Genomic DNA, 27903 nt, shown 5'->3' on the forward strand with positions numbered 1-27903 from the left:
AATAAGGGAATAAGACAGGGAAAAAAACAAAAATATTTGCTTCATATGTATTCATACACAGATGTATTCATAACAAAATAAGGAAATACTCATGACAATTATAGTCCTTGATCTATAACTGGTCACATGGTCACTTCTGGTATACCTAATACTCATTCTGTAGTCCCTTTGCCTTCAGCCAGAACTTCATATGGTCATGGTTCTTTACCTGGTGGAGTGACCCAGACCTATATTCCTGAAGTGTCTGGGCTGTTAGTATTCTGACTGGATTGGTTTGTTGCAATTTTCCAATGATCTTAATCACAGGCCATGGTAATATTGAGACATTCATGAGGATCTCCTATTTTTTTTTTTTTTTTAAGATTTTACTTATTTACCCATGAGAGACACACAGAGAGAGGCAGAGACACAGGCAGGAGACACAGACTCACTGCAGGGAGCCTGATTCAGGATTCAATCCCAGGACCCTGGGACCACACCCTGAGCCCAGTGCAGATGCTCAATCACTGAGCCACCCAGGCACCCCGAGGATCTCCTATATTCTAGATATATTTTTCCTTACCTCTCTTGTGTAACAACAACCCAATTTCCTCTTGGTAGTTAGGATCAATCACTCAGCCAGCACAGTAACTCCCTTCTTTGTCTGTATATTCAGAGGCATGAGGAGCCCAAAGTGCTGCTACAAGTAAAAGCAAACTATAGTAATACTAAAATATAATTAAAGGAAGTGCTGATATGATAAGCAACCACTGATCATAAATTCAAAAACTCAGAATGGATATGGACAAAAATATGTAAAGAATTAACGAACTTAAAAAAGAAACTGAAGCAAAAGAAAAAAAATTCCAGAAACAAAGATTACATTGTAAGTTTCCAAAGGAGAATATAATTAAGCAGCATAAAGAAAAAAATGTAAAAATTAAACAGAAATGAACAAAAATGGTAAAAAAGAGAAACTGATACAGAAAACTTAAAAAGATCCAACACTTTACTGAAGAAGTAAAATCAAACAATAAAACTAACATTTAAAAGACAATTCAAGAAAACTTCACTGTCATAGAAGATCTACATCTGTATGTTGAGCTGGGCCCTAACATACCTGGAAAAAACTGACCTAGAGGAGGTAACTACAAGACATGTTTGTAAAATGACTTGACTTTAAATAGAAAAAAATGCACTGGACCTTCATATGTATACAATGAAAGGACCAAGTCACTCATAAAGAAAAGAAATCTGGCTGGCACCAGACTTCTCAATAATAAAGAAACAATAGGGATGCCTGGGTGGCTCAGTGGTTGAGCATCTGCCTTCAGCTCAGAGTGTGATCCTGGAGTTCTAGGATCAAGTCCCACAACGGGCTTCTTGCAGGGAGCCTGTTTTTCCCCTGCCTCTTTCTCTATGTCTCTCATGAATAAATAAATCTTAAAAAAAAAAAAAGAACATTTTCAAGAAACTTCAGGAAAGAAAGTCTGAGCAAAGGATTTTATATTCAGCCATGCTACCCTTAAAGAATAAAATCTATAGAAAATATTTGAACACACAAGAACTAAAGAAAGATTGTATCTGCAAGCCCTTTTGAAGCATCTTATAGGTGATAAGCTCCACGGGGGAACTTTGGCAAGTCTGGTGTTGAGCATCGAAGATATTTAGTGAAGCATTCTAGAGTACAACATAACTGAGGATAAAGGTGGGAGATAATGTTATATGCTCTGACAAAGTGGAAATAATACAGCTGAACCAGGGAGGAGAAGGGAAGAGTAGAATTGGCTCATTGACTGACATGTAAGTAAGATGGGAGCCAAAGGTTATTACAGATAGCAAAACTAGAAACCTAAGTAAGGTAAAAAATGAACTAGATGCATCATATAATGTATCACTAAAAAGGCACCCACTTGAACACTAGTCCAAATGTGTAATTATTAAAAGAAATGTTTAAAACTATTTTTAAAAGAAGACTACATAGTAAAAACACAGCAAATATAAAAAGTTGTAGCAAAAAAAGCTGTAGCAAATGTACACACAATAAATAATGACAATGCTGACACCAAAGATGAGTCTATGTTAATATAAACAAATAAATAAATTGAAAATGAATAAATTTTGATGATAAAAAGGATTGTTTACATAGGCTTGAATTACTTTTCCACAAAATACTAGTATTACTACTTTTAAAGAGAAAAAGTAATATTACACTGAAGAAATCTGGGACAGACCACGTTTAAAAAATTTTTACTTATTTATTTTTAGAGAGAAAGAGTGGGGGGACAGAGGGAGAGAATTGTTTGTTTGTTTTTTTTTTAATTTTATTGAGAGAGTAAAAGCAAGCAGGGGTGCGCAACGGGAGAGGGAGAGTGAGAATCTCAGACACCGCACCCAGCATGGAGTCCAACATGGGACTCCATCTCACAACCCTAAGATCATGACCTGAGCCAAAATCAAGAATTAGAGGCTCAACCAACTGAGCCATCCAGGTACCCTGGGACATACCACTTTAATCAAAGGATCGTAATAAATACCACCCAGTAGCAGAATAAAATGATTTCACAGATAGTACAAAAGAACTCATCATGAAATTCAAGGAAACATTGAGAAATGGTTCCAGATTGAAGAAGCTAATGAGAGAACCAAATTCAACATGTGGATTCAATAGCTGGATTGCCTTTTAAAATAAAGGTAATTTATTAATTTATTAATTAGGTAAATGTATTTATTAATTTATTAAATATTTTATTATTTACCTTTTTTAAAGATATGGAAAGGACAGCTGGAAAATTTGAACGGTGGTTGGAGGATTATAGCGTGGTTAACTTCCTGGTTTTGATGGCTGCACTGCAGTTATATAATATCTTTGTAGGGAAAATAGACTTAAGTGCCTAAAGGAGATGGAGCAACATGTCAGCATCTTACTATCAACAGGGTTCAGGAAAAAAAGTTTCTTCTATACTTGCAACTTTTCTGAATAGTTGAGATTGTCTCAAAATAAATACTAAAAATAATAGTAAAGAGAACCCTGAGAAAGAAAAGTGACAAGGCAGGGTTAGCTTTATTATGTAGCCTTGATAAATATAGCTGTATGGCTTTAGTACATGAATAGACACACGAACGCTAAGGAAGAGAATCCAGAAGCACATAAATATGACATCTCAAATCACTGACAAGAAGGTGAATTTACTAACAAATGACTGAAATAACCAGATAACCATTTGGGAAAAGATAAATTTGGATCCATATTTCTTTTTATATACCAGAACAAACTTCAAATCAGAGTCAAATGAAAAAAAAAAATCTTGTAAGTACTAAAAGAGCATAGGTGAAGTCTTTTATAGCCTAGAATCAGAAAGTCTAACTATAACTCAAACAAGAAGCAATGTAAGATTAATATAATTCCATCTCCAAAATATAAAACTCTGTTGCATGGCAAAAAGCACCAGAAGCAAATGACAAATAAGAATATATTTAGCACATTATATCATAGAGAGTCTCCCTAAAATATAAAAAGCTCATAAGTAAAGATAAAACAGAACCTGTTCAGAAAAAAATGGGCAAAAGACATAAATAGACAATTCATGGAAAAGTGCAAATGGCCTTAAATATATGGAAAAAAAATACACTGATACCTTATCCAACCACCTACAGTATCTTTACAATGCCTTCCTATCTATCTATCTATCCACACACATTTTGAATTATTTGGGTAAAATGGCATTTCTGAAATCTGTTTTAATATATACCAATAACAAAAAACAAGAGTATCAAATATAATTAGCAAACTGCCATTAATAATTGATTCTACAGAGATACATGGTTTCATTATATTACTCTTAATTTTGAACTTTTGGACATTTGCATGATTAAAAGTTTAAAAAATAGGAATGACTTAACTAGTATAATAAAATCTATACAATGAAGTACTATGCAGCCATAAAGAAGCAATGAGCAAGTTCTATTTGTAATGATACAAAGTAATCTCCAAGATTCAGTTAAGTGAAAATAAAAAAGCGAAGTATAGAATAGTATATATAGTATGTATCTATCCTTTGTTATATAGTATAGAATAGTATATATAGTATGTATCTATCCTTTGTTCAAGTATGCACATATATACATATTTACAAAAAAAACATTGAAAGAGCAATAGAAACCAATAAAAATGGCTACTATGTGGGAAGGATAGAAGGGTAGAGGAAAAAAAAACAGGGTGGAAGTGATGGTAATAAAATAAGACTTCTGCATACACTTTCTTAAAAAAGATTTATTTATTCATGAGAGACACAAAGAGAGAGGCAGAGACAGGCAGAGGGAGAAGCAGATTCCCCGTGGGGAGCCTGATGCAGAACTCAATCCCAGGACCCCAGGATCATGCCCTGAGCCAAAGGTAGACGCTCAACCATTAAGCCACCCAGGTGCCGCTGCATTTACCTTTATACATAAATTTGAATTTTTAACTATGCTTTATCTATTTAAAAATCCACTAAATGAAAAAGAAAATTAGAAACTTAAGATAAGAAAATATCTTAAGTTTGAAAACAAAATGTCTCAGTTGCATTTCAAATTAGTACAGACATACCTTGTTTTATTGTGCATATATATATATATATATATATATATATTTACAAGTGGTAAGATACTCTATTGCTGTTCAAGACATCAATGCAAAGGAAAGTAAGGGACTGTTCAAGATAAGAGATTTAAGAGCTACAAGGAAATGCCATGCATGAACCTTCATTGGACAGGAGTTGAAAATTAAGGAAAAAGCCATATGGAGTCAGTGAAAGACTGGATTTTAGATGAAATCAGTGGATCATTAACGTCTTAGGTGTGCTAATGGTTTCATCATTCAGTATAAACTAGGTGATACTATAGTAACAATGAGCCCAAACACAAGTTTATTTCTCACCCTTCTCGTGTAGCATTTTGGTGTTACGCCCCCAAGCTATTGCTCTTCACACAAGAGTAATTCTGCATTTCCTTTAAGAATAAGAGATGCTTACTGATCAGGGTCATGGTTTAGAGTGTGATTCTCCATTAGGCAGCAGAATCTCCAAAACATATTTAATGCAAACATATCTGAAAATTGCTTTGTTACACATTCCACTGTCTTACAAAAGTCACTGTGCAGAGATATTTTACTTGCTTAGAAACAACTACAGTAGCACTAATATTGTTTATAAAAATGGCAGAAATTAGTGTTTTATTTTCTTAGAATAGTATATATCCTGTTCTTTAGTCAATTATTTTAAATTACAGTCTTTTTCTAGAGACAGATTTCTAAAGCTTAGTCTGTATTTTTAAAAAGAGCTTCTACATTTTAACTAACCAAAACATGTGAACGCCAATTAGACTACTGCATGGAAAAGCCAACAAAATAGCTAAAACTTGGCCAATGAAAATAGATCGATATCACTGATAAAAGTCTACAACTGTTCTAAACAGTTTTGTAAATGAACAGAATTTCACCCAACTTAGAATGCCAATGGAAAATGTTTCAGTACTCTAAAGCTGACCTGGGAAAAAAAAGAAAAAAGGTAGAAAAGGCTATTCGAATAGCCAAAATGCAGAACACTGGAAACACTAAACACTGGTGAGGATGTGGGGCAACTGGTGGGGATGCAAATGGTGCAGACACTTTGGAAGACAGTTTGGCAGTTGCTTACAAAATTAAACATGCTCTTATACAACCCAGTAACTGCACTCCTTGGTATCCACTCAAAGGCGTTGAAAACTTCTGTCCATACAAAAACCTGCACACGGATGTTTAAAGCAAACTTTATTCACAATTGCTGTAACTTGGAAGCAAGCCAGACATCCTACAATAGGTGAATTTATAAACTGTGGTACATCCAGGCAACAGAATATTATTCAGTGCTAAAGAAGTGAGTGAGCTATCAAGACATGAAAAAACACAGAAGCTTTTTCAAATTTCTAAAACTTCAAGTTTTAGAACTTGAAATGCATTCATTAAGTGAAAGAAGTCAATGTGAAAGGCTACACACTGCACAATCCCTACTATGTGACACTCTAGAAATGGTAAAACTATGGAGACAATAGAAAGATCAGTGGTTGCCAGAGGTAGGGGGATAAGGAGGGACGGATAGGAAGAACAGAGGATTTTTTTGGGCCATGAAAAATACGTTGTATGATACTATAAAGGTCATCATACATTTGTCCAAAGCCCACAGAATATACAACAGTAAGGATGAACACTAAGGTCAACTATGGACTTGGGGTAATGATGATGTCAATGCAGGTTCATCAATTGAACAAATGTAGCACTCTGGTGGGGTATATAAAAAATTTCTGGACCTTCCTCTCAATTTTGTTGTGAACCTAAAACTACTCTTAAAAAAATAGTCTTTAAAAAAAAAGGGAGGGGTCCTGATACTACCCCCTGCTGCCCTGCTAGTCTACCAAATAGAGAATTAAAAAAAAAAAAATTTCCCTCCATCTCTATTTAGTCAAGATTCCCTGAGCTACTTCTCGCCTAGCTAACCTTTCAAAACACTCCCATATAAACTTTTTCCTGTAAGTCATTTTCCTTGTGTTTATCTCCAGATCTCTAGATCTGCCTTTGGGGAGATATTTTTACTCTGAATGTATATACTCACTAGACACTGCCTTCCACCAAAACTGTGACATTATCAACTCTATCTGCTGAAACTTTTAGCCCACTATACCTGTTTTAAGTATTTTGGAAATTATTTTTATATATGTTATTATTTATCAAGATCGAACTTTGGGAAAAGGAATTGCTCAAACCCTATACTGTTATGATTAGTATAATGTGAAGGTCCAATTCCCTACTTGAGCAAAGAAAAAACCAACCACAACTTGATTCCATTTGTTTTTTTCCCCAAAAGAAAAATATCCAAAGTAAAATGTGAATATTTAATTACCTTTAAATAATATATCTAATAATTTACATGCTATACATCCCCAAACACACTGAACGTAAATTTTATATGACATATACACAATCTGCTTTCTGCCAACATATACTCTGTAGGTCACTTAAGATGTTAACTAATTTCTCAGTCCATGTGTGAGCACATAAACACACACACACACACACACATATATATACATATGCCTGAAGTTGAAGATAATAAACCAAAAACATGTGAATATAAGAAATCTGCTAAGGAAGATTCTAAAACCACAGTCAATAACTGGAACCAAATAACAAGGCACAAAAGCTTCCCTTTGTGGTTACAAAGATTAAGTTTCCTGTCCCAGTGCTTAAGTATGGAAATAGGCTTGGCTAAATCACAAACTATATTTAATAGTGCATTTCTGTTACTGTTTAAAAAGGAGTATTTTTCTTATTACGTAATGCATTACACAAAAGCATTGGAAAAATAAACAGGATAAGTTCTTATACAATAAAGCTTTTTTTCATTTGAAAAACATATTTGTTTATGTTCAAAACTAATGTAATAGATATAAGTATAGTAAAGAGAAGCATTAGGGATCCTATCCAGGTTTCCTACTACCCCTACATCATACCTCTTGCCAGTCATGTTACTTCAACCTTCAATTTTAAAGTCAGCTGGATGACACTGTGAATTTTTTTTTGTTTTGTCATTTAAAGATATGTTCCTAGCACACAGAACGGTTAACATAACATTGGAAAATGAAACTTTTCCTAGCATTTAAATTGTTTTTGCTAAACATTAGCTTTGCACTAGGCTATCCTTAATTTTCCCTTTTTTTCCCTATGTTAACAGAGAAGAAAAAATGTTCCACATAGAAATGGCTGCTTTAAAATTCATGCAACCAAGCGAAATCTAAACTATTTGTATTTCCCTTTTGTTTAACCCCCAAAATTGGGGGAAACTGAAAGTCTGTCCTAGGAAGAGTAACTCACTGAAACAAAACCATATACATATATACTCTTCATTGTCTTTAAGAACAGTGTTACAGTCGCTTTTTTAAAGTTTCACAGTTATCAAGGGAATAAAGCCACCACCAAGTAAGAATCAAAAGAATGCAGTAATCTATCCATAAAAGACAGTCAAACATGTTTACACATATTCAAGAAATCAATACTCTAAGCTGTAAATAATGTCATCAAATGTAGCACTGCACAAACTGTCATCAGAATAAAACGTTCAGTTTCATTAATTTTGAATATGGACATGGGACCAGCCAACCATGAACTTAATGGTGCACTTCTACATGTTTACACAGGAGTATTGTAGCATGCAGCCCCTGCAGTAATGACAGTGAACTTCTTTAAAAATCAAACAAGGGGGATCCCTGGGTGGCGCAGCGGTTTGGCGCCTGCCTTTGGCCCAGGGCGCGATCCTGGAGACCCGGGATCGAATCCCACATCGGGCTCCCGGTGCATGGAGCCTGCTTCTCCCTCTGCCTATGTCTCTGCGTCTCTATGTCTCTGCGTCTCTCTCTCTCTCTCTCTCTCTCTATCATAAATAAATAAAAAAAATTAAAATTAAAAAAAAATCAAACAAGGCTGACCAAAAGAAAAAACCAAAAAATCCAAAAACTTGCTCTTGGCTATAAAACTTAAGAGTAAAGGATGAATTGAGATTTTAAGGCTTTCTTAGAATATTTTTCATGGCACTTCTACATTAAACATCACCAATCGACAGAACATGTAAATATTCATAGTTACATAGTTATGTAGTCAAAAGTACATGCCATGTCAATTATTAAGTAAGGGAGAGCTTTGTCAAGTTTTGTTTTCTGGCAATTAAGTTATAGTTAAGAAAAGTTGTTCATGTTTGGCTGTAATTAACATATAAATCATACAGAAATGTCAATTCACTAGTCTATAGTACAAATTGTGTTTTGAATAAATCTGCCAGTACCACTTGTTTCTTAAAGAACTGAAAGTCATTCCTTGCTGGAAATGCAATTAAACTGACTTATTTCTCTCATAGGAGTAGTTATTACCATTTCTTCAACTATTAAACTCTAAGATCATTATCAGACAAATTCCTTTTGGTCATGCACACTGATCATCTTCGCAATAATCCATTTCTTGCACCACAGTAAGTCCAGAACAGACTTTATGGGTCTAACAGGTCATTCTTGCCACACCATACTCTAGGCTGACCACACCGGGTTCTGATTTGGAAAACTCTTCAGCATATTCACTGTAACGATTATCTGCTGGGTTGCTGCCCTCTATAGTTCGAAGAGCATGATTCACAGGTAACAGAGTTTGCTCCTTAAAACACAAGGAAGTTTTGAGGGTAGGTGATTCAGGATGAACTGAATGTAACAACTCCTTGGTAAGAATTCCATCTGTTTGCTTACTTTTACGTTGCTTAATTTTCTAGAACAAATACAAATTTGAAAAAAATTAATTATACATACCACATATTCAATATAGGTTAGAAAAAGGAACTATACTTTTGTAAATGATCTCTTTATGAACAATACAAAGTTAAATCTCAAAAAAAATTAATAAACCTAGTGCAGAATAAGACATGGTTGAGAATCCTAATTGTGTACAACTTTTACAGTGGAAAATGGTTATTACACTTGACTGCAAAAGATCATTAGGCTTTCATATCTGAAAAGAGCACACATTACCTAGAAAGTATAAAAAGTAAATATCTTATAATAAAAGATGTATGAGACTTCACCCAGAATCATAACTGTATAATGTAATAAGCACACACTTATTTATTACCTAAAGGTTTTATTGCCTAAATAACTTTCTTACATGGTTTCCCTACAATGACTTGTTAGATAAACACAAAAAGGTAGAATATAACAAAATTTTTATGTTTTGAAAGATTTATATATACATTTTTGAGAGAAAGAAGAGCAGGGGAGGGAAAGAGAAAGCATTTCAAGCAGACTCTCTGCTGAGTGCAGAGCCTGACAAAGGGCTGTATCTCACAAGCGTGAGATCATGACCTGTGCCAAAACCAAGAGTTGGCCACTCAGCTGACTGTGGACCACCCAAGCGCCCCAACAGAACTTTTTTTTAAAACATAAGATTTTAAAAGTATTCTTTGGCAGAGTATCACACTCTCCAAGTCCTTGAACTGATCTCTAGCCACTCATGGGCTTGCCTCTCTTTTGACACATTTTCCTACCTTCTCTTCAAGCAGTCATTAATTACCTTCTTACCTGCTTGAGAGACAGACATGACAGTCTGAGTTACAACAACTGTCTAGGATTTTTAAAGTATGTACTTACTGATCCTCTTTGCTTATATATGATGACAGAGAAAAGATTATAAGAAAGTCTAACAGTGGAGAGAGACTTCTTACACAAGATACAAAAGGCACAAAACATAACTTGACTGCATTAAAATTCAAAACATCTATAAAAAACATACCACAAATAAAATGGAGAAGATGAGAACAGACTGAGCAGAGCCACTTGTGAGATACACACACACACACACACCTCTAATAAAGAATTAATGTCCGGTATACAAAGAACTCTTACAGATCAATAAAGAAAAGGCAAATGTGCCAACAAAGAAATGAATAGAATTTGGAATAGGCCATTCAGAGAACAGGAAAAATCAAATGGCCAACTAAATATATGAAAAGTCATTTAACTTCCTTTGTTATCAAGGAAATCCAAAACTGAAAACAATATGCATGTAAGAGATTATATAGTCGATATTAATAAAACATATAAATTAAAGCTACATGTATCAACATGGATAAATTTTAAAAACAATGTTGAGTAAAATAAAGCATCATGGTATAACAACCTTTATACAGTTTTAAATCATGCAGTTCCTTAAAAGCTGGGTGAAGGGCACATATGCATTCATGTTGTCTGTTGCTCTTTTATACCTTATAAAAAATATATTCTTTTGTATTTTTTCAATATATAATAAAAATATTTTAAATCACACAAAACAATATTATAAATCGTGGATAAAAACATATATAGAAGTAAAAAAATATGCATAGGACCATTAACACCAAATTCAGCCCAAAGTAGGTGGGGAGGGCTGAGCAGGAGTATACTTCTTCAAATCTATCTATCATGTTTCATTTCTTAAAACAAAAACATGAAAAATCTGAAGCAAATATGATAAATGTTAAAATTTCACAAAGCTAGGTGGTAAATACCCTGATATTTATTATGTTCTTATCTCTACTTTTCTATATACAGCTGACCCCTGAACAACACAGGGGTCAGGGGAAGCAACTCTCCATGAAATCAAAAATCCACATATAACTTTTGACTGCCCCAAAACGTAACTACTAATAGCTACTGTTGACTGGAATTCTTACCAATAGCATACACATTGATAGAATTGACATATATTCTCTAAGTTATATTAATATTAATAATATAACTGTTGACTGGAATTCTTACCAATAGCATACACATTGACACAATTGACACATATTCTTTAAGGTATATTAATACCATATTCTCACAATAAAGCTAGAGAAAAAAAAGTTACTAAGAAAACTATAAGAGAAAATACATTTACAGTATTGTAATTATAAAAAAAAAATCCACTTGTAAGTGGACCTGTGCAGTTCAAACCTATGTTGTTCAAGGGTCAACTGTACTTCAACTACTTCAATTTGAAAATTCAGGGAAAACAATTCAAACTAACCTATTGAAAACAGAGATCTGATTACTTTGAAGCAATCATGTATACTTCTGAGGTTTCCATATATACTAATATACACTAAGAATATAAGTAAGGAAACACATTAATTTAGTATTCCAAATATATTAGATACTTCAGAATACTTACAGATTCTAAGTCTTTAATATCGTTCTCTAACTGTTCATTTTGCTCATTCATATTCATAATTATATTAAACATGGACTGTCTAGGATGCAATGTTCGATCAAATTGGTGGTACATGTTTCTCCAAAACCTTTATGACAAAGACAAAAACAACAACTCAATAAATTGTGTTTGAGAAAAATAAAGTATAGATACCTCAATGATGCCAACTTACTTAAAATTGAAGGAGACTGTATTTGGCTCCAACACGGCAGATTTTGGAGATTTGGAACTATAGAGGGGATTTAAGTACTTCTTTTGGTCATCCAGGAGAAATGGCCACAGGGAGTAAGTCTTCTCCTTTAACCTTAACATAATGAGAAAAACCAAGATGTTTCCCACAGATGCTAATACTCATTTTTATAAACAGGCAATTGTTTCCCAAGTAGATTTCAGTTTTAATTTTTCCTTCTATTTGCAATCTGACCTCACCTTGTCTCTGAATTCTGTATTCTCCCTTTTCTCCTTTATCACATATAATCATGAAATAAATAAAACCAGGTCTCTTTGGACATAACATAGGTCTACCATTTTCTCTCACAACCATACACGTTAAGAGATTCCTTTCAGCTCACATAATTTCACAGACATGGTCTCTGTTATACCTATTTCAAATCAGCAGACACTTTGAGTAAGACACTTGAATCACTGTATCTGGGTGTAGCAGCATGTATTATAGAACAGGGACAAATTTAAGAGCAAGTGAATAGGAAAAAAAGGAAGTAGGAAAAATCAGGATGTTATTCAACAGTAAAAAGATGCCAATTATATTGCAACTCTAAAAGTTACGTGAAGTAAGTGGATAAAGGGTAGAATGGATTAGGCCAAATAAACATAAAATAGATAGGGGACCAGGGGAAAAATGGAGTCTGCTCATTTCTCTATGACTCCTAAGATGACCGATAAGTAAATTCTTAGAGAAAGACTATTAGGAAATAAATGTTTTTATTATCATCTTCCTTTGTAAGAGGATGTTTGGCACTGAGAAGAATAGTTTTTTTTTTTTCTAAAATAGCTCTCTACTTTAAGAGTCACTTGCTCCAAATTATAATAAGCTACTGTGAATTACTATAGCACAGAGCTAAAGTCTTAACGCTCTTTGATTTGTTCATCTCTGTCATACTCTTATTTCACTTGTAATTCCCTTTACACATCTTTAGAGTCTTCCAAGTGCTCCAAGTACTCTCAGTTCTGCCTTCAATTCTTTTTTTTTTTTTAATACATTCATGAGAGACAGAGAGAGAGAGAGAGAGAAAGAGAGAGAGAGAGAGAGAGAGAGAGAGAGAGAAGCACAGACACAGGCAGAGGAAGAAGCAGGCTCCCCATGGGGAGCCAGATGCAGGTCTCAATTCCAGGACCCCGGGATTATGCTCTGAGCCAAAGGCAGAGGCTCAACCACTGAGCCACCCAGGCGCCCCATCTGCCTTCAATTCTGTTGAGAGTGAGAGAGTATGTGGCTGTCTTCAAACCACTACCAGATTTAGCTTCTCTAATATGTCACTTGGACATTTAAGAATCTACAACTGAAAAAAAAAAAAAGAAAGAAAAAAGAATCTACAACTGTTCTTTATTGACTTGTAAGAAATCTAAAAGTTAGAAACCCAACCAAAAAAAAAAAAGTATATAAGAACTTTTCGCTGTCTTATCCTGCATCTCCTTCGCAGCAAAATTTAGCGAGAAACCCCTACTCCCAAAGACTGGTTAGGAAAGAAGAGGTTTAAGACCCAACTCAGGGACACACTGCAGCCAACATAGATCTATGTTCCTCAACCTGCCTAGAAGTGTGAGGAGAACTGGACTTATCTTACCTTAAAGCCTACAGTTTTTAAATCCTTTACCCAACGTTAAAGCTTGGTAATTAATACTTTCTAGGAAATGAAATACTGTTAAGATTTTTCTGTTTTACACATATATTCAGACCAGCAAGGAGTAGGAGGGTGGTTTCCAGGGTGTTGGTAAAGGTTTCTTGTTCTAGGTACTGATTACATAAATGAATGAGTTTCAGATTTATTGAGCTTTATACTTATGCTATATTACTTTTCTGTATGTATGTGCTACATTTCAAAACAAATTTTTAAAATGTGTTTTTACTATCAACCTGAGGATGTGAGGGAAAGAGGGCACTTAGCTTCAGAAATACAATAAAATCTTTACAATAAAATTCAGTTCTATTACATACTGTCAAGATATTTTATGTTCAACCATGATTTATGTTAGAACTCAACTAAGTAGGAAAAAAAGAGCCCACTGTATGCAAACTATCTTACTTGAGCTCTTCTCTTTCCTTCTGACAATTTCCAAGGAAGTTTCCAAATTGGCATGAATGAATATGTTCATGGATCTGAAGAAGAAATGCTTCGTTGAATTCAAAGGCTTGTGGGAACTGTTCGGTCAAATGCCACACACACTCCAAGAACTGAGTAAACACCGGTGAGACTTCCTTTGGGTCACCATCCAAATGGCCACACCTAGCCCCACAGAAAGTACAAGCTTTTAAAAATGCCTCTGGAAGAAGTCAATTTGTTCAGGTATTATCAAATTTAAACATACACACAGGAACCTAAAACATTCTATCTAAAAAAAAAAAGCATAATGTTTTTACTAAAACAATTTAAATTTAGGAGGTTTTCAACCACAACATTAAAGGGTCTATTACCTTTTAAGTACCACAATCCAGACAAAAAAGAAAGGTAACAAGCTGCCATGAAAATTAACAAAGTTAAAAAAAAAAAAGAAAAGAAAAAATTAACAAAGGTATGAGAATTGAAAGAGATAACAGAAAAAAATTAAATCAATTTTCATACCAAAAAAAAAAATAAACCTATTGGCACTCTCATCTGCCACTGGACATGCGAATTCATGAAGAACAGAAATATCTTCGCACTCTAAAATGGTCTTATTCGTTTTACAAAATACATAAATGTAAAACTATGACTCACCTTTCTGAAAACTTATGTCCAAAAGAGATCCAATCCTTTTCTATTAAAACCTTAATGACAAAAAGTAAAATTCAATTTACAACTACTTTCCATTTCTTTTGTCTAAAATGGATTCAATTCTATTAACAACAATTTATCCTTTTAACTTAAGGTTGTAAACAAAACAAAACAAACAGTTGTTTAATTATAGGTAAAAGACAGTAAGAACCTGGATTAGAGGTTGGTTTAACAAAGAGTAAAAATGACACATAAAAGAAAAATACAGTAGTCCTGGGACTTAAATCATTTTGGTTGTGTTTATTACCTTTTAAGTGAAAACTACATGTTATAAAGCACTAGCACATTTACATTTTTGCATATCTAATGATGATATCTGCACAGAAAAATGGCTAGGAAAATGTAAATCAAAATGTTAACAGTGTTAACTGGGGGTAGTAAACTGGAGTGTATGCTTTGGTTTATTCATTACTTATATAATACCAAAAAAAGAATGATAAAGAGACCAATAAAAAGTGTATATTCAAATTCAGATGGTGATAGCTAATCTCTTGAATGGACTATCTTAATCTGTTTTCTCTGAGTAATAGGCTACTGAATATAATTCTACTGAATAATAATAGGCTTCTAATTTTTTTCAGTCTAATTTATACATTGTATCTTCTTAGTATTTAATGTATCTTGTAATTTCATTATATAATCACCAAGCACATTCTTTTCAGTGTCAAAACTGCCACCTTTAGGGGGGAGCTAAGATGGCAGCAGAATAGGAGGACTCTAGGCTGTTTTTGTCAGTTGAACACAGATAATTATCAAATCATCCTAACACCCCCAGAAACTGGCCTAAAGACCGACGGAACAAACTCTACAACTATGGGGAGAGAAGAAGCCTCATTGAAGAAGCACTGAGTGGCAACATGATCCTTATTTTCAGCTGAGCACACTCTGGTACAGGGGGGTTAAATTCCTACCAGATAAAATGATGAGATAGAGAAATTTACCCCAAAAGAAAGGAGGGAGGTAGTATCCACTGCCAGGGATTTAAAAAAACAACTACCTTTAGCTTCTCTTTGTTGTAAATCTCTCCAGAAAGCCACATATTGTGACAGGGTAAGATTCAGTTTCTGGGGCCATGTTGCCTAAGCTCAAATCCTAGCTTCACCACTTCCACCTGTGTGACCTCAGGCAAGTGGTTCTCAGGCTGGAGCCTCAGGTCTTACCAAAGGCCCTCTGCTGCTCCTCTACACACCCACATCTAAAACCTAACTCAGTATCTTTCTCACTCAACTTAGACTTCTACTTCTCTCAGTAGTGACCAAGAGAACAGCACAATCCATCCTAGCAACTGAGTCCAGAGATAGGAAATCATCCTGGAAGAGAGCTCCTCTCTTCTTCACATCCAATCCAAGAACAATTCTTACCGATTCTACTTTCTCAGCATCCCTGGAGGCTGAACCTATTACCTCCTCTTGCATTTGTGTGGTACTGCCTTACTCCTGGGACCTCTTTTCTCTCCAGAGCTATTCTACCAGTTTCTACACTGGTCTTCCTGCCTCCATGTCCATGCCCCTCCACTTTGAAGATAGCAAGCCATCATTTTACAAAGCAGATCTAAGCAAGTTACCATTTCTTTTATTTGAAGCTCTTTAATGGCTCTCACTACCCAAAGAGGGTAAAGGCCAAATTCCAGTCTTCATCCTAACATATCCTTCTGCACCTAAGAGCCTTGCTCTAACACCCTGAATTCCAGCCATCACACATCACCTGCAGTCAGCCTACAGAGCTATGCTTTGGATTTCATTGTTTCTTTTGCCTGGGAAGCTCTCACATTGTCCCTAGGCACTTATTACATGATTTCATCTGAATGTCTAGCAAGCAATTAAAGCCAAACATGGCAGAGAAAGTATTCCTTATCTTACACTCTTAAGGTAAGCTGTATGTAATTTTATTTAGCAGCACTTTAATTCCGTCTGTCCAAGACTCAATATGCTAGTGCCACCAAATAATGGTGCTGAAAGGCATCTAGTGATATTAAATATTCCCCTGCTTTAAGATGGCACTGCATTTAATTAAATTAATGGAAACTTTTACTTGCCATGAATTAAGATGTAAAATTTGAAAACATAAGTTAATCTGATCGTATATTAAAAGACAAATAAAAAAACAGTAGCCAGGGCTTTAACTTCACAAAGCAGAAAATCTATTCAACTAGAAATTTAATCTTCAGATATAAAACATGCTTCCTAATGTGTAATTACAATTAACGAATGAAGGAGTTTTAAACAGAAAGTTTACTCTAGAGTAAAATTTTTAAGTATTCTTATTTGTGCCTTGTTTTATATCACTCACATGCGTTGGATAAAAATGAAGGAGAAAATACTGAATATTTCTACTATAACATTTTAGGGGGAAAAAACCGTTTAAAACTAAAGAGGTGGTAATGGAAATCAGTCTGACTCAAAGTTTTTCAGCCTCAGCACTATATACATTTTGGGCCAGATATATCTTTGTTGGAGGCTAACCTATGCAATATAGAGTATTGGCAGCATGCTGGGCCACTACCAGCTAAGTGTCAGTTGTGTCCTTTTCTTTGTACCAACCCAAACTGTCTCCTAACATTGCCAAATGTCTCCTGGAAGGACAAAAATCACTCCTATTTAAGAATCACTGGTCTAGCCAAATCACTCCTTACCATAAATCCTTTGATTGTTCTGTAGTAGGAATCCAATAAAAGAGAGCCAAGGGAACAAACCTGGGAAGTCCTATCCCAACCATCAGAACAATGTACCAACACACTTGCATTTTCCACCATTATCGCCTGAAAAGAAAGATCACATACTTCAATTACAGCAGAATACATTTTAGGTAGATCAATTAAGTTCTACTTACTCAAAAACTATACTAGCAAATATTGCATTACAAGGAAGAGCAAGGACTGCAATGATAATGCTGCCACAGTATATTTTTCAAAAGACAAGACAAAACACAAAGCAAAACCAAAACAAAACCAAAACTGCTATTTCCAAGTGTCTATGGATCTCACCTAAGTCCCTAAAGTGCTACATGATTTTTTAAAGCTCAAATTAAAATAAGCCTTATTAAAGAGGTAAAACATAAAAGTTATCTGACTGGAAAGGGTACCAGCACCCAACAGAATAAATGCAATCCTTCCCAACCATTAAAAATCCCCAATCAAAAATGAGTGAAGAAGAGTTACTTTGGCTAAGAAGATTGCAGCATCCATAACAGCTTTGATGTGGCGAAGCCATCCTGAGCTCTCCAAACCAGAGTAGAAATCACTAACAGAAAGCCCTTTGGTACCATTGACTGAAAAGGGGAAAAAAACATTTCGATTAGAATGCAGCCAGAGCTTCCACTTCTCCTATTCAAGCTCCCTGAGTGAGTGAATTGGGGGGAAGAGCACAAAATAAAATGCGAGACTCTATAAATGAAAAGATGCTATTAGAACCTCAATACTGGATTTTCTGGGTACATTTTTTTTGGTCATTCCTTGTGCTTAAAAAAAGCTCCAATCTCTTCTTTAAAAAAAGAAAAATCTAGAGTACAAAGTACTTAATTTCAAAGTCTGATATTTTGGGACACCTGGGTGGCTCAGTAGTTGAGCGTCTTCTGCCTTTGGCCCAGGGCGTGACCCTGGAGTCCCAAGATCGAGTCCCATATCGGGCTGCCTGCATAGTCTGCTTCTCTTTCTGCCTATGTCCCTGCCTCTCTCTCTCTCTCTCTCTCTCTCTCTCTCTCTCTCTGTGTGTGTGTGTGTGTGTGAGTGTATCTCATGAAAAAAATAAAAATCTTAAAAAAAAAAGTCTGATATTTTAATTTTTAAAATTCCACACTACAACTGGAAAGATACCTTGATACTTAAATGGAGCATTATTATCAATTAAGCTTCATTGTACAGACTAAGCAAGAATATCTATATAATAATAACAATTTTTTTTGCAAAACTATTAGAACTGTACTAATACATCAGCCACTACCCAAAGTGACATGTGAATAATCTAAACTGAAACATGGTGTAATAGTATAAAATACACACTAGTCAATTTTCAAGACTTAAAAAAGACCTAAAATGTATCATTACTAATTTTTTATCTGATTACATGTTAACATGTTTTTAATGCATTAGGTTAAATATATTATTAATGTTAATTTCAATTTTTTTTTTACTTTTTATAATGTGAATATAGGAAAAAGTTTTTTTTTTTTTTTAAGATTTTATTTATTTATTCATGAGAGACACAGAGAGAGAGAGAGGCAGAGACACCGGCAGAGGGAGAAGCAGGCTCCCTGTGGGGAGCCCAATGGGGGATTCAATCCTAGGACTCTGGGATCACACCCCAAGCCAAAGGCAGATAGATGCTCAACCACTGAGCCACCCAGGCATCCTGGAAAATGTTTATTTATTTTTACTTTTTATTTTTTTTGAAGATTTTATTGACTTATTCATGAGAGACACAGATAGAGAGGCAGAGACATAGTCAGAAGGAGAATGAGGCTTCTTGCAGGGAGCCCAATGTGGGGACTCTGGGATCACACTGAGCCAAAGGCAGAACTCAACTGCTGAGCCACCCAGGCGTCCCTGGAATTTTTTTTTTTTTTAAGATTTTAAAATTTTATTTATTCATGGGGGGGGGGGAAGAGACACAGGCAGAGGGAAAAGCAGGCTCCATGCAGGGAGCCTGACGTAGGACTTGATCCCGGGTCTCCAGGACAAGGCCCTGGGCTGAAGGCAGGCACTAAACCGCTGAGCCACCTGGGCTGCCCCCTGTAAAGTTTTTAAATTACCTAATTTTAAATTTTATAATGTGACTAACATATTTCTATTAGACAAAGTTGCCTCAAAGGCAAACAATAATCATACCTTCCAATAATTTCTGAAGGCTGGACCGCATGACATGAATATTTTCAATTCCAACAAACTGAAATCGAATGTTAGAATAGTTGTCTTCATTTTCATAACCTTTTCCAGCTGCTCTGTTGGCCATTGCATTCAGCTAAAATTTAAAATTTTAGAAATTTATGGACAAATTGCTTTTATCTCTTAGTTTACCAAAAACATCATGGAAATACTAAATAAACCACATTTTAGTAGAATTTAAAGAACTCTTCAAAACTGAGTATGTTACTATTTTTTAATAAGTAAAAGTGTCACATGTTATTAAGAGTAATGAAGGACACTTTATATAAATAACAACATGACTGCTATAAAATGAAAGGTCAGACAAGAAGTTTCCCACAAATAATTTATGAAACTAATTCACTTATGGTTTTAGACAGTTTTCCAAATGTTTGTAATATTTCAAAAGTTAAAAGTTAAAAAGGAACAAGTATCTCTTATCTGAATCCTAAATAATTCAGAAGTGAACCAAGCAGGGAAGCTTTTCTGTTACATTAATGAACCTATTAGATTCACTTCAGAGCAAGCCTGTGCAACACCTGATCATTCAGAGAGCCATGGGGACTCTGAGAAATCATCTGAAATACACGTGAGATTATTCAAGGTCCTCCATATTAGAGATTACTGGAGGCCCACATAGTATATACCGTGGCATATCATCCAATAGCTTGATACAGCTCCAAGAATTGGGCCAATATAAATTGGCCCCTAAGGAAAAAACAGACTGCCAGTAGGCCCATGGTCTTTGGTTACTAGATCACAGGTTCGTTTAAGATTTGGTATGTTTAATTCTTTCAAATAGGATTTCATGTTGCACGTTACTACAGTTTACAGAATATTCTTATGAACCTGGATGTAACAACAGCTAAGTTGGAAGAAAAAATAGCTTTTTATTCAGTAGATGGGGTTCCAGGTTGGTAATAAGAACAGTTCAACTCTACCTACTGACTCACTGGTTAATTCAGCACCTATGATGGCTAAGATGAGTTAGATATTCAAATACTTCTACAATATTACTAATTAGGTTGAAGTTTAAACTAGTACAAACAATCAAAGAAATGCCTATTTGCTGTGTAGAAATCAATTATACAAATAAGAGATACTAGGTCCTGGGAAACAGATCGCCTTTGGGCCTCATATTCAGAAAGTCTCAGATTACAATCATCTTTTATATCTAATATCACCTAAAAGTAGTTCTGACCACTGAATTCACCCAGATCGAACAAGGAAGAAAAATAAAATTTGTCTTACAAGAGATATCATCAACATTTCTGACTTCTAAGAAAGTCTTTTCTTGTTAACAAGATAAAAGATTATCAAATTATCAATTTCTAGTTTTTAATGCTTAATTTACTCAGATTAATCTCTTCTGTTTCCTCCATTATATTTTATGAGAATGCATAATGATGAGAATAACTTCTAAAACAGTTATCATTCTTTTCAACAAAGCTGCCTAAAATTGTGCTCTATATTGCTCACTCGCTTTTTCTCATCGCTTTCTCTTATTTTCTCATCATTCCAGATTTTTGAAGAAATCCTCACTATAATTCTGCCAATGTCCTTTTGTGTAGCCCACCAGCTCTGCATTCGATGCTTTAATAAAAATCAAAAGTAATGTTAGCTATTACCATTGAGGATTTTAATTACTTTAGTTTCAGGATCCTATATGAATGAGTTGTTTAACCATGTTTATTAAAAGAAAAAGGGATTCTGACATTGGTCTCAATGATAAAAACTGAACCTAACATTACAGCTGCCTAACAGAACAACTATTTCTTGTTCACTATTTATAATACTCTAGTTCAATGCTTCCTACCTCACTATTTTCCTTATTTTCTTGAATATTTCAAATTGAGGCCCCTTATTTTAATACAAAGTGTTTTGACAGTTAAAAATTCTACCAAAAAAATTACTAAGATTTTCTAATTTTTCACAACACACACTATTTAATATTTCTTGACAATAATGTAAGACTTATACATCATCAAGAGTTCCCAATATAAAATTCTGTTTTTCTAGATTTACATATAAATCAGAAGACATAAGAAATCACCATCTGGGAAATTGGTCTCCTAAGTTGGTATCCTTTAAAAGATTGCTCTCCTCAGTATCATTAGCCTCAGTTAATTTAAAACTGGGATTCAGATAGGTTAAATACGGGCAAATTGATCAACTCTCATTAATTAAAGTAACAAAGATAATTAAACTAACAGATTTGTACTACATTCAAGACACATACTTTGGGCCTGGTATCCATGACATACATATAGCGATTGACCGGATTGGCTTTACTAATGGCTTGAAGCAAATGTTCGTCCTCCAGGCATCTGGCACTGAATCCTGATAGTGGTTGACTACATCGACAAATGGCAGCCTAATTTTAAAAGGACAGAAAACAGATTATCCAAAGATGTCTAAAACATGTCTAAAAAAATGCTTAAAAGAAAAACAAAAGTTAAAATCAAACATGTAATCTGTTTAAAAGTTGGCAGGACAATCAGAAGATATTAACCCTGAAATCCTATTTGAATTAAACACTATTTGAACATCCTGATGTCACATAAGTTTTCCCAATATTCTCTTCTGAAAAACTGAAATGCCTCCTTATGTAGTTTGATGAAAAAAATCTTAAGTTCTGAGAAGCAACACGTGATAAATTCTCTATCATGTAACCTACTAAGATACTTGCATGCTATGTTCTAGATGATGAGATACTTTCAACTGAAATTCAAGTAAGGGATTAATCAATAAAGATAGAACAGGATTTTTAAAAATAGCAACATTTGAGTTCTTATAATGTATTATTTGAGCTTTTAGATCTCTATTTAGAAATCAGCTAACTTTATATAAAATGAGACTACAATAAAAAAATGAACTTCAAATTTGAGTTAAAATATAAATCTAAGTGTGCAAAACTATCTGTAAGAAGTAGTGATTGTTGGATTAGATATTTACTATTGTTCAAAGTCTTAAAAAAAGATTAGAAGATTTAGACCCAAATAACTTTTTTTACAATCTCATTCATACCAGCTCCAACTTAACCCTACCCAATCATTCAAACCATAGTATCATAAAGGAAAAAAAGTATACATAAATTCACACATAAAACCATGAAAATTTAAGAAGATAGAAGAAAATGAAGATTGCTTTATAAAATTCTTTTCAGATGTACTTTCTGATTTCTTAAATTGGGCACTGAATATCTATTTTCAGCCCAACATTCCAATAAACAATGTATAAAAATATGGGTGTGTCAAACCAAGGCCATAACCAGTCCTAACTCCCTTCCTATGACTTTTTTACGAAGAACAGACTAGGAATTTCTGTTGAAAGTTTCACTTTCCACCTCTGGTTTCCCAAAAACCAAGTAAAATTCTAATAAAGACATCTAAAATGTATAAAATTGGAAGATCAAAAAGGATGGAAAAGGAGAGAAAAATAGAGATTTTTTTTAATTTTTTTAAAATTAAAAAAAATTTTTTTTGCATCCTGGTGATCACATTTATTGAAAGAGTTGGAAAAAAATTAAAATGCCCTTTAGCTTAAGAATTTTTGAGTTATCTGCAAATCAACTCATTTCAGGAGTGGAAGAATCCTTGGTCATTTCTTAATATCAAAATGAACGCAGGTTTCTCTTTTGGATGTCTTCTACATTTAAAGAGGCAATCATACAAAATCTCCTATATTCCATACATGATAAACTCTTTGTTTCAGCCAACTCTTAATGGAGGAGCAACTAGTACAACACCATCTCCCCAGACAAAAAGCATTGGAATATTCCGTTTTGTTGATTTATATATCTCTTCATATGTTTCTTCATCAATTTCTATAGTAGTCACAGTTTCTTCCACATCTCCCAATATCATATTTAAATGCTGATCATATGCATGTAATCTGCCACGAAGCTCTAGGCCATTTCTCATTTTCACATCAATTCGCTCATCCAGGCTGAGCCTGATGAGATCCAGGGGCTCTTCTACGGTGTTGGTAGTTTGTTGCTCGCCCACATCGTCCGCCATCTTTCAAACCCTGTGCCGTTTCCCCAGAGTAGAGATTTTAATAAAATTTTAGGAAATGAAAGCAAATAGACAAGTTAGTAATGACCAATTTACCAGGACAAAGAAAGGTGCCAAGTTGTTATGAGTCAACAATAAGCAAGCATCTTGAGCAGCAAAATCCCAGAAAGACTCAGGATTTGGTACCTCTGAAAGCCTGAGCTGGAGTATAACTGAAAATAGAATTGGTTGAATATCCATATAGGGACTAATAAAGGCTCCCAGATCTTCCCTCGCCCTGAAGACAAAGTTTACTCTATGAAAAGGATTAACCTGAAGACTGGGGCCAATATGCATAGCTGTGCGTAGGAGGGAAGCCCTGTACCCCCCAGAACAAGAGGATTAAGTAAAGCCTACAAAACAAAATGTGAGATCCTCCCATCTGCCTTCCCCCGCTTGAATCCTGGACAGAACTAACACACCACATTGGGATGAAAATTAACAGAAAGAATCCAAAGATAGAGATCACTCATGCACACAAACTTCTAAATAGTTTGTGGTACCTCACTCGTTAAGTGTGAGAGGCCAGCCAAGAATCAGGTATTTGAAAGACATGAAAAACAAAACAAAAAGAAAAAACTCTGAGCAATAGACAACTAATGTGGGAAGCAAAATAATTCTTTTTAAAAAGTCCTTAACATCTTCAGAGAAACCAGTCATCACGACCATGAATACAAAAGTGTCTAAAAAGTTCAGAAAGTAGGGAGAGTTCTTAGATTTTAAAAACAATATAGAAAAAATAAAGAGATGGGCTGGAAACAAAGTTGAAGTAATCTTCTAAAAACTAGAAAGAGATGGAAAATAGAGAAAATTAAGAAAAATGGAGGTTTACAGAAGCCCATTTGCCAACCAACACACACAAAAACACACAAAAGTGCAAAACAAAGTAACAGAAGAGAGGAAGTCACCACAGAAATAGAGAAGTAACTTCTCAAAAGTAAGTTCCCAGAATCTTAAAAAACGTACCAAGGCACTTCATTGTGAAATTTCAGAACACTGGGGAAAAAAGATTCTAAAAGCTTCCTGAGGAGAAAAAAAAATCAGGTCACAAAACACTGGGAGTTAGAACTGGCATGGAACTCCACAACCTACTAGCTGTTAGATTTAGGGAGAGTGATTTATCCTCTCTTCACAAGTTGAAAGTTATAGGTAATTGGCAAAGCCTACCTTATAAAATTAACATGAGATTACATGCATATAAAGCATCTATAACATACTGACTTGTGGCCTATTGTTACAAGCCACGAGGGAAAATTTTGCTGTCGTGAGTAATACCTATTACAGTACCTCAGTATAAAGATACTTCCTCCTCCACCTCTTCATATTGCAAAATCCTTCTGATTGAGAGAGCTTTCTAGAAAAAGCGAGAGCTGAAATATAGCTGGCTTTCTTCTTTTTCTCAGTAGTTGGTTTATCTATCTGTTTTTCCCAAATACAAGCAGGATCAAAAGAGAACCACAGGAAAGAAGCAGCTATATCTGTTCACTAATCTCAGTATTTCAAGTCCCTACCAGAAGCAAGACAAGACTGAAGGAGGGTAAGGGAGGAAGCAAACAGGACAAGTATGAGAATCTCTACATTTCAGGGTAATTTTAAAATTTCAAAAACATACTCAAGAGAAAAGCCAACACTCTCTATCAGCAATATTATAATAATGACCTCCCTATATAAAAATGAGTGTTTAACTGGATACTTAAACCTGAAGAGAGGTTATACCACATTTGTAAAAGAAAAAAAGAAACCTTCTTTTCTTACCTCTCTATTTTGATGATAATAGGAAAGGACCGGGAATCTTCCCTTGCTCCGGAACTTGGAACTACCAACAATTATTGGTTTGCTTGCTATTCGGGGAACATAAAGTTCTCTGGGATAAGTTTCACAAATCTGTAAAAATCAAATAAAACATAACCATTCTATCCACAGTTCAAAAATCATGAGGTTAAAAATCACCTTTAAAAAACGTTACAATTTCTTAAATGCAACAACAGTACATAACAATATTGAGACAACATGCTACTATGACACTCTATCTCAGTACTAATATCTGAATTTCTCCAAAAGGTTGCTAAGTCAAAATACGTCAGTCATACAAAGACAAATACCATATGATTTCATTCATATGTGGAACTGAAGAAACAAAACAAATAAGGGGGAAAAATAGGGAGACAAACCAAGATACAGACTCTTAACCGTAAAGAATAAACTGATGGTGACCAGAAGGGAGGTGGGTGGGAGGATGGGGGAAATAGGTGATGGGGATTAAAGAGGGCACGCACTTGCTGTGATGAGGACTGGGTGCTTTGTAGAAGTGCTGAATCACTATATTGTACACCTGAAACTAATACTATATTGTATGGTAGCTAACTGGAATTTAAATAAAAACTTAAAAAAGACTGCTAAGTTACCTTGTATTCTCGGTTGGCATCAGACAGCTGCCAGTTTGAATTTGGCACTCCCATCCTCTTATATTCCTCAGCAAGGTCAATGAGCTGCCAACCTTGTAGTCGTTCCGAATCATTTTGTTTGGGATTATAAGAGAATGCATAGAGATCTTCATATTTTGCTATAAGTTTACAAAATACACAAATGTTACAATGCAACTTCTAGGACTTAAAACTCTACAAATAATAGTAACTTTTCAGTTTTATCCCTCCATTATTTCTTTAAAATTTTCAAAAAGATAACTAATACCTGAACATATTTGAACTTATTTTCTCAGTTATTTCAAGTGATTGTATCTAAAGGCATGCATATCAATCTGAGATTCACCTATATAATCAGCAAAAGTTAATAAACAATACTTTTATATTAAATACTCTAGTGTAAATAATTCCTTTTCTTAAAAAGTAAATTTTAATGACAAAGACAGACACACACACTTCTCACCCACCACACTTCCCAAATGAGATATAAAATGGAAATACTAATGCTGTGATAAAAAACTAGAGGTGGCATATAGAACATGAAATTTCATATACATTCTTATAGGACAGTGTTGACCAAAAATGGCAATAGTTGCAGAGAGTTCCAGAGACAACGTGGTAAATGCTATAGGCTTTATGTATTAGGAGACAAGGGTGTACATACACCTGCTCCTAGACCACTGCAATCCAGGTGTTCAACAAAAAGTAACATTCAGTCACCAGTGTGCTTTGTCTCCTGGAGAGATCTACATACTTCAAGTCATGCTGGGGGAAGGAAGCCTCCAGATCTCAAAGGCATAAATAGTGATGGGTTCCTTTTTCGGAACTACATGACTTTCACTTCTACCTCTAGTCAAGTAGGATTCAACCTCTACTTTCCCTCTGGTCATCTCCCTTATGCTCCACTCTGATCAATTAAATTCATTGGTCTCACTGCTACCAGAGGAACCTGACCTTCCTTAACTTTTCTTTTAGCAATCAATTTCCAAGTCATTCCCCCTGGTTTGTGGATACCCGTGTGAAAAAAATAAAAATAAAAAATAAAAATAAAAAGCTGTGCTGTTGGCTACCAACAAACTTTAAAAACATTAATATAGGGCAGCCCCGGTGGTGCAGCGGTTTAGTGCCGCCTGCAGCCTGGGGTGTGATCCTGGAGACCCGGGATCGAGTCCCACATCGGGCTTCCTGCATGGAGCCTGCTTCTCTCTCTCTCTCTCTGAATAAATAAATAAATAAATATTTTTTTAAAATTAATATAAATCTATAGTTTCTAAGATCTGTACTATAAATGTTAATTAACTTTCTCCTTACTCTAACCATTCTTACAATTCAGATCAGAAGCATCTAATTATTTCCAAACCAAATTTTTGGAAATAGAGTGCATAAGAACTTAAGGGTTACTTCAAGGATAAAGTAACAATGGCATATTAAGTATCTTAGATAACCCATCTCAAAATTAAGTAAGTTTGTCTCTAAAAACAGTACCTTGTTTTGAGAGTTGTAGCAAAGAATTATAAATATCATGGCAATCTCTTTCTCTGGGAACAATGAAATGCACAATCCTGAAGTTTTTGCACTGAATCACAAGTGGGCATCCAGAAGTAGTCAAAGCTAGTTTCTCTACTAAGGCAATATGGTGGTGCAATATCTACAGCATGAAAAAAAACAAGTGATCAACATCATAAAAAAGTGCTCAGTATCGTATTCTCTTCCAGAGCATATATTAGAAATGCCCTCTTCACATAAAGTATTCAAAACCTGCCTACATTAGAACTATGCTCTGATTCCTCTTCCATCACTCCACATATTCACTACATCATCA

The 27903-nt window shown here is 34.7% G+C and overlaps 2 protein-coding genes across 2 annotated transcripts in view; both read right to left on the reverse strand.

The window, feature by feature from the left end:
• Positions 1 to 5750: 5750 nt before the first annotated feature.
• Positions 5751 to 27903, reverse strand: part of MTMR6 (myotubularin related protein 6) — a 39003-nt gene continuing 16850 nt past the window's right edge. The window contains exons 3-14 of the mRNA XM_055317365.1: positions 27567 to 27729; positions 26064 to 26221; positions 25414 to 25542; positions 21843 to 21977; positions 19568 to 19700; positions 17903 to 18012; positions 17378 to 17503; positions 14689 to 14738; positions 14017 to 14217; positions 11925 to 12056; positions 11714 to 11840; positions 5751 to 9298 (exon numbers count right to left, since the gene is read on the reverse strand). Of these exons, the coding sequence (XP_055173340.1) occupies positions 9038 to 9298; positions 11714 to 11840; positions 11925 to 12056; positions 14017 to 14217; positions 14689 to 14738; positions 17378 to 17503; positions 17903 to 18012; positions 19568 to 19700; positions 21843 to 21977; positions 25414 to 25542; positions 26064 to 26221; positions 27567 to 27729 (1725 nt within the window). The 3' untranslated portion in view covers positions 5751 to 9037. The remainder of the gene's footprint in view (positions 9299 to 11713; positions 11841 to 11924; positions 12057 to 14016; positions 14218 to 14688; positions 14739 to 17377; positions 17504 to 17902; positions 18013 to 19567; positions 19701 to 21842; positions 21978 to 25413; positions 25543 to 26063; positions 26222 to 27566; positions 27730 to 27903) is intronic.
• Positions 23080 to 25402, reverse strand: LOC129504597 (U6 snRNA-associated Sm-like protein LSm3). Its single transcript, XM_055317366.1, has one exon. The coding sequence runs from the start codon at positions 23620 to 23622 to the stop codon at positions 23314 to 23316; it is 309 nt and encodes a 102-aa protein (XP_055173341.1). The 5' UTR covers positions 23623 to 25402; the 3' UTR covers positions 23080 to 23313.

Source organism: Nyctereutes procyonoides, unplaced genomic scaffold, assembly GCF_905146905.1.
Source record: "Nyctereutes procyonoides isolate TBG_1078 unplaced genomic scaffold, NYPRO_anot_genome, whole genome shotgun sequence".
NCBI lineage: Eukaryota > Metazoa > Chordata > Mammalia > Carnivora > Canidae > Nyctereutes > Nyctereutes procyonoides.

Excerpts from the sequence above, each read along its gene's own strand:
- LOC129504597 (XM_055317366.1), bottom strand. The coding sequence starts at position 23,622 with ATGGCGGACGATGTGGGCGAGCAACAAACTACCAACACCGTAGAAGAG.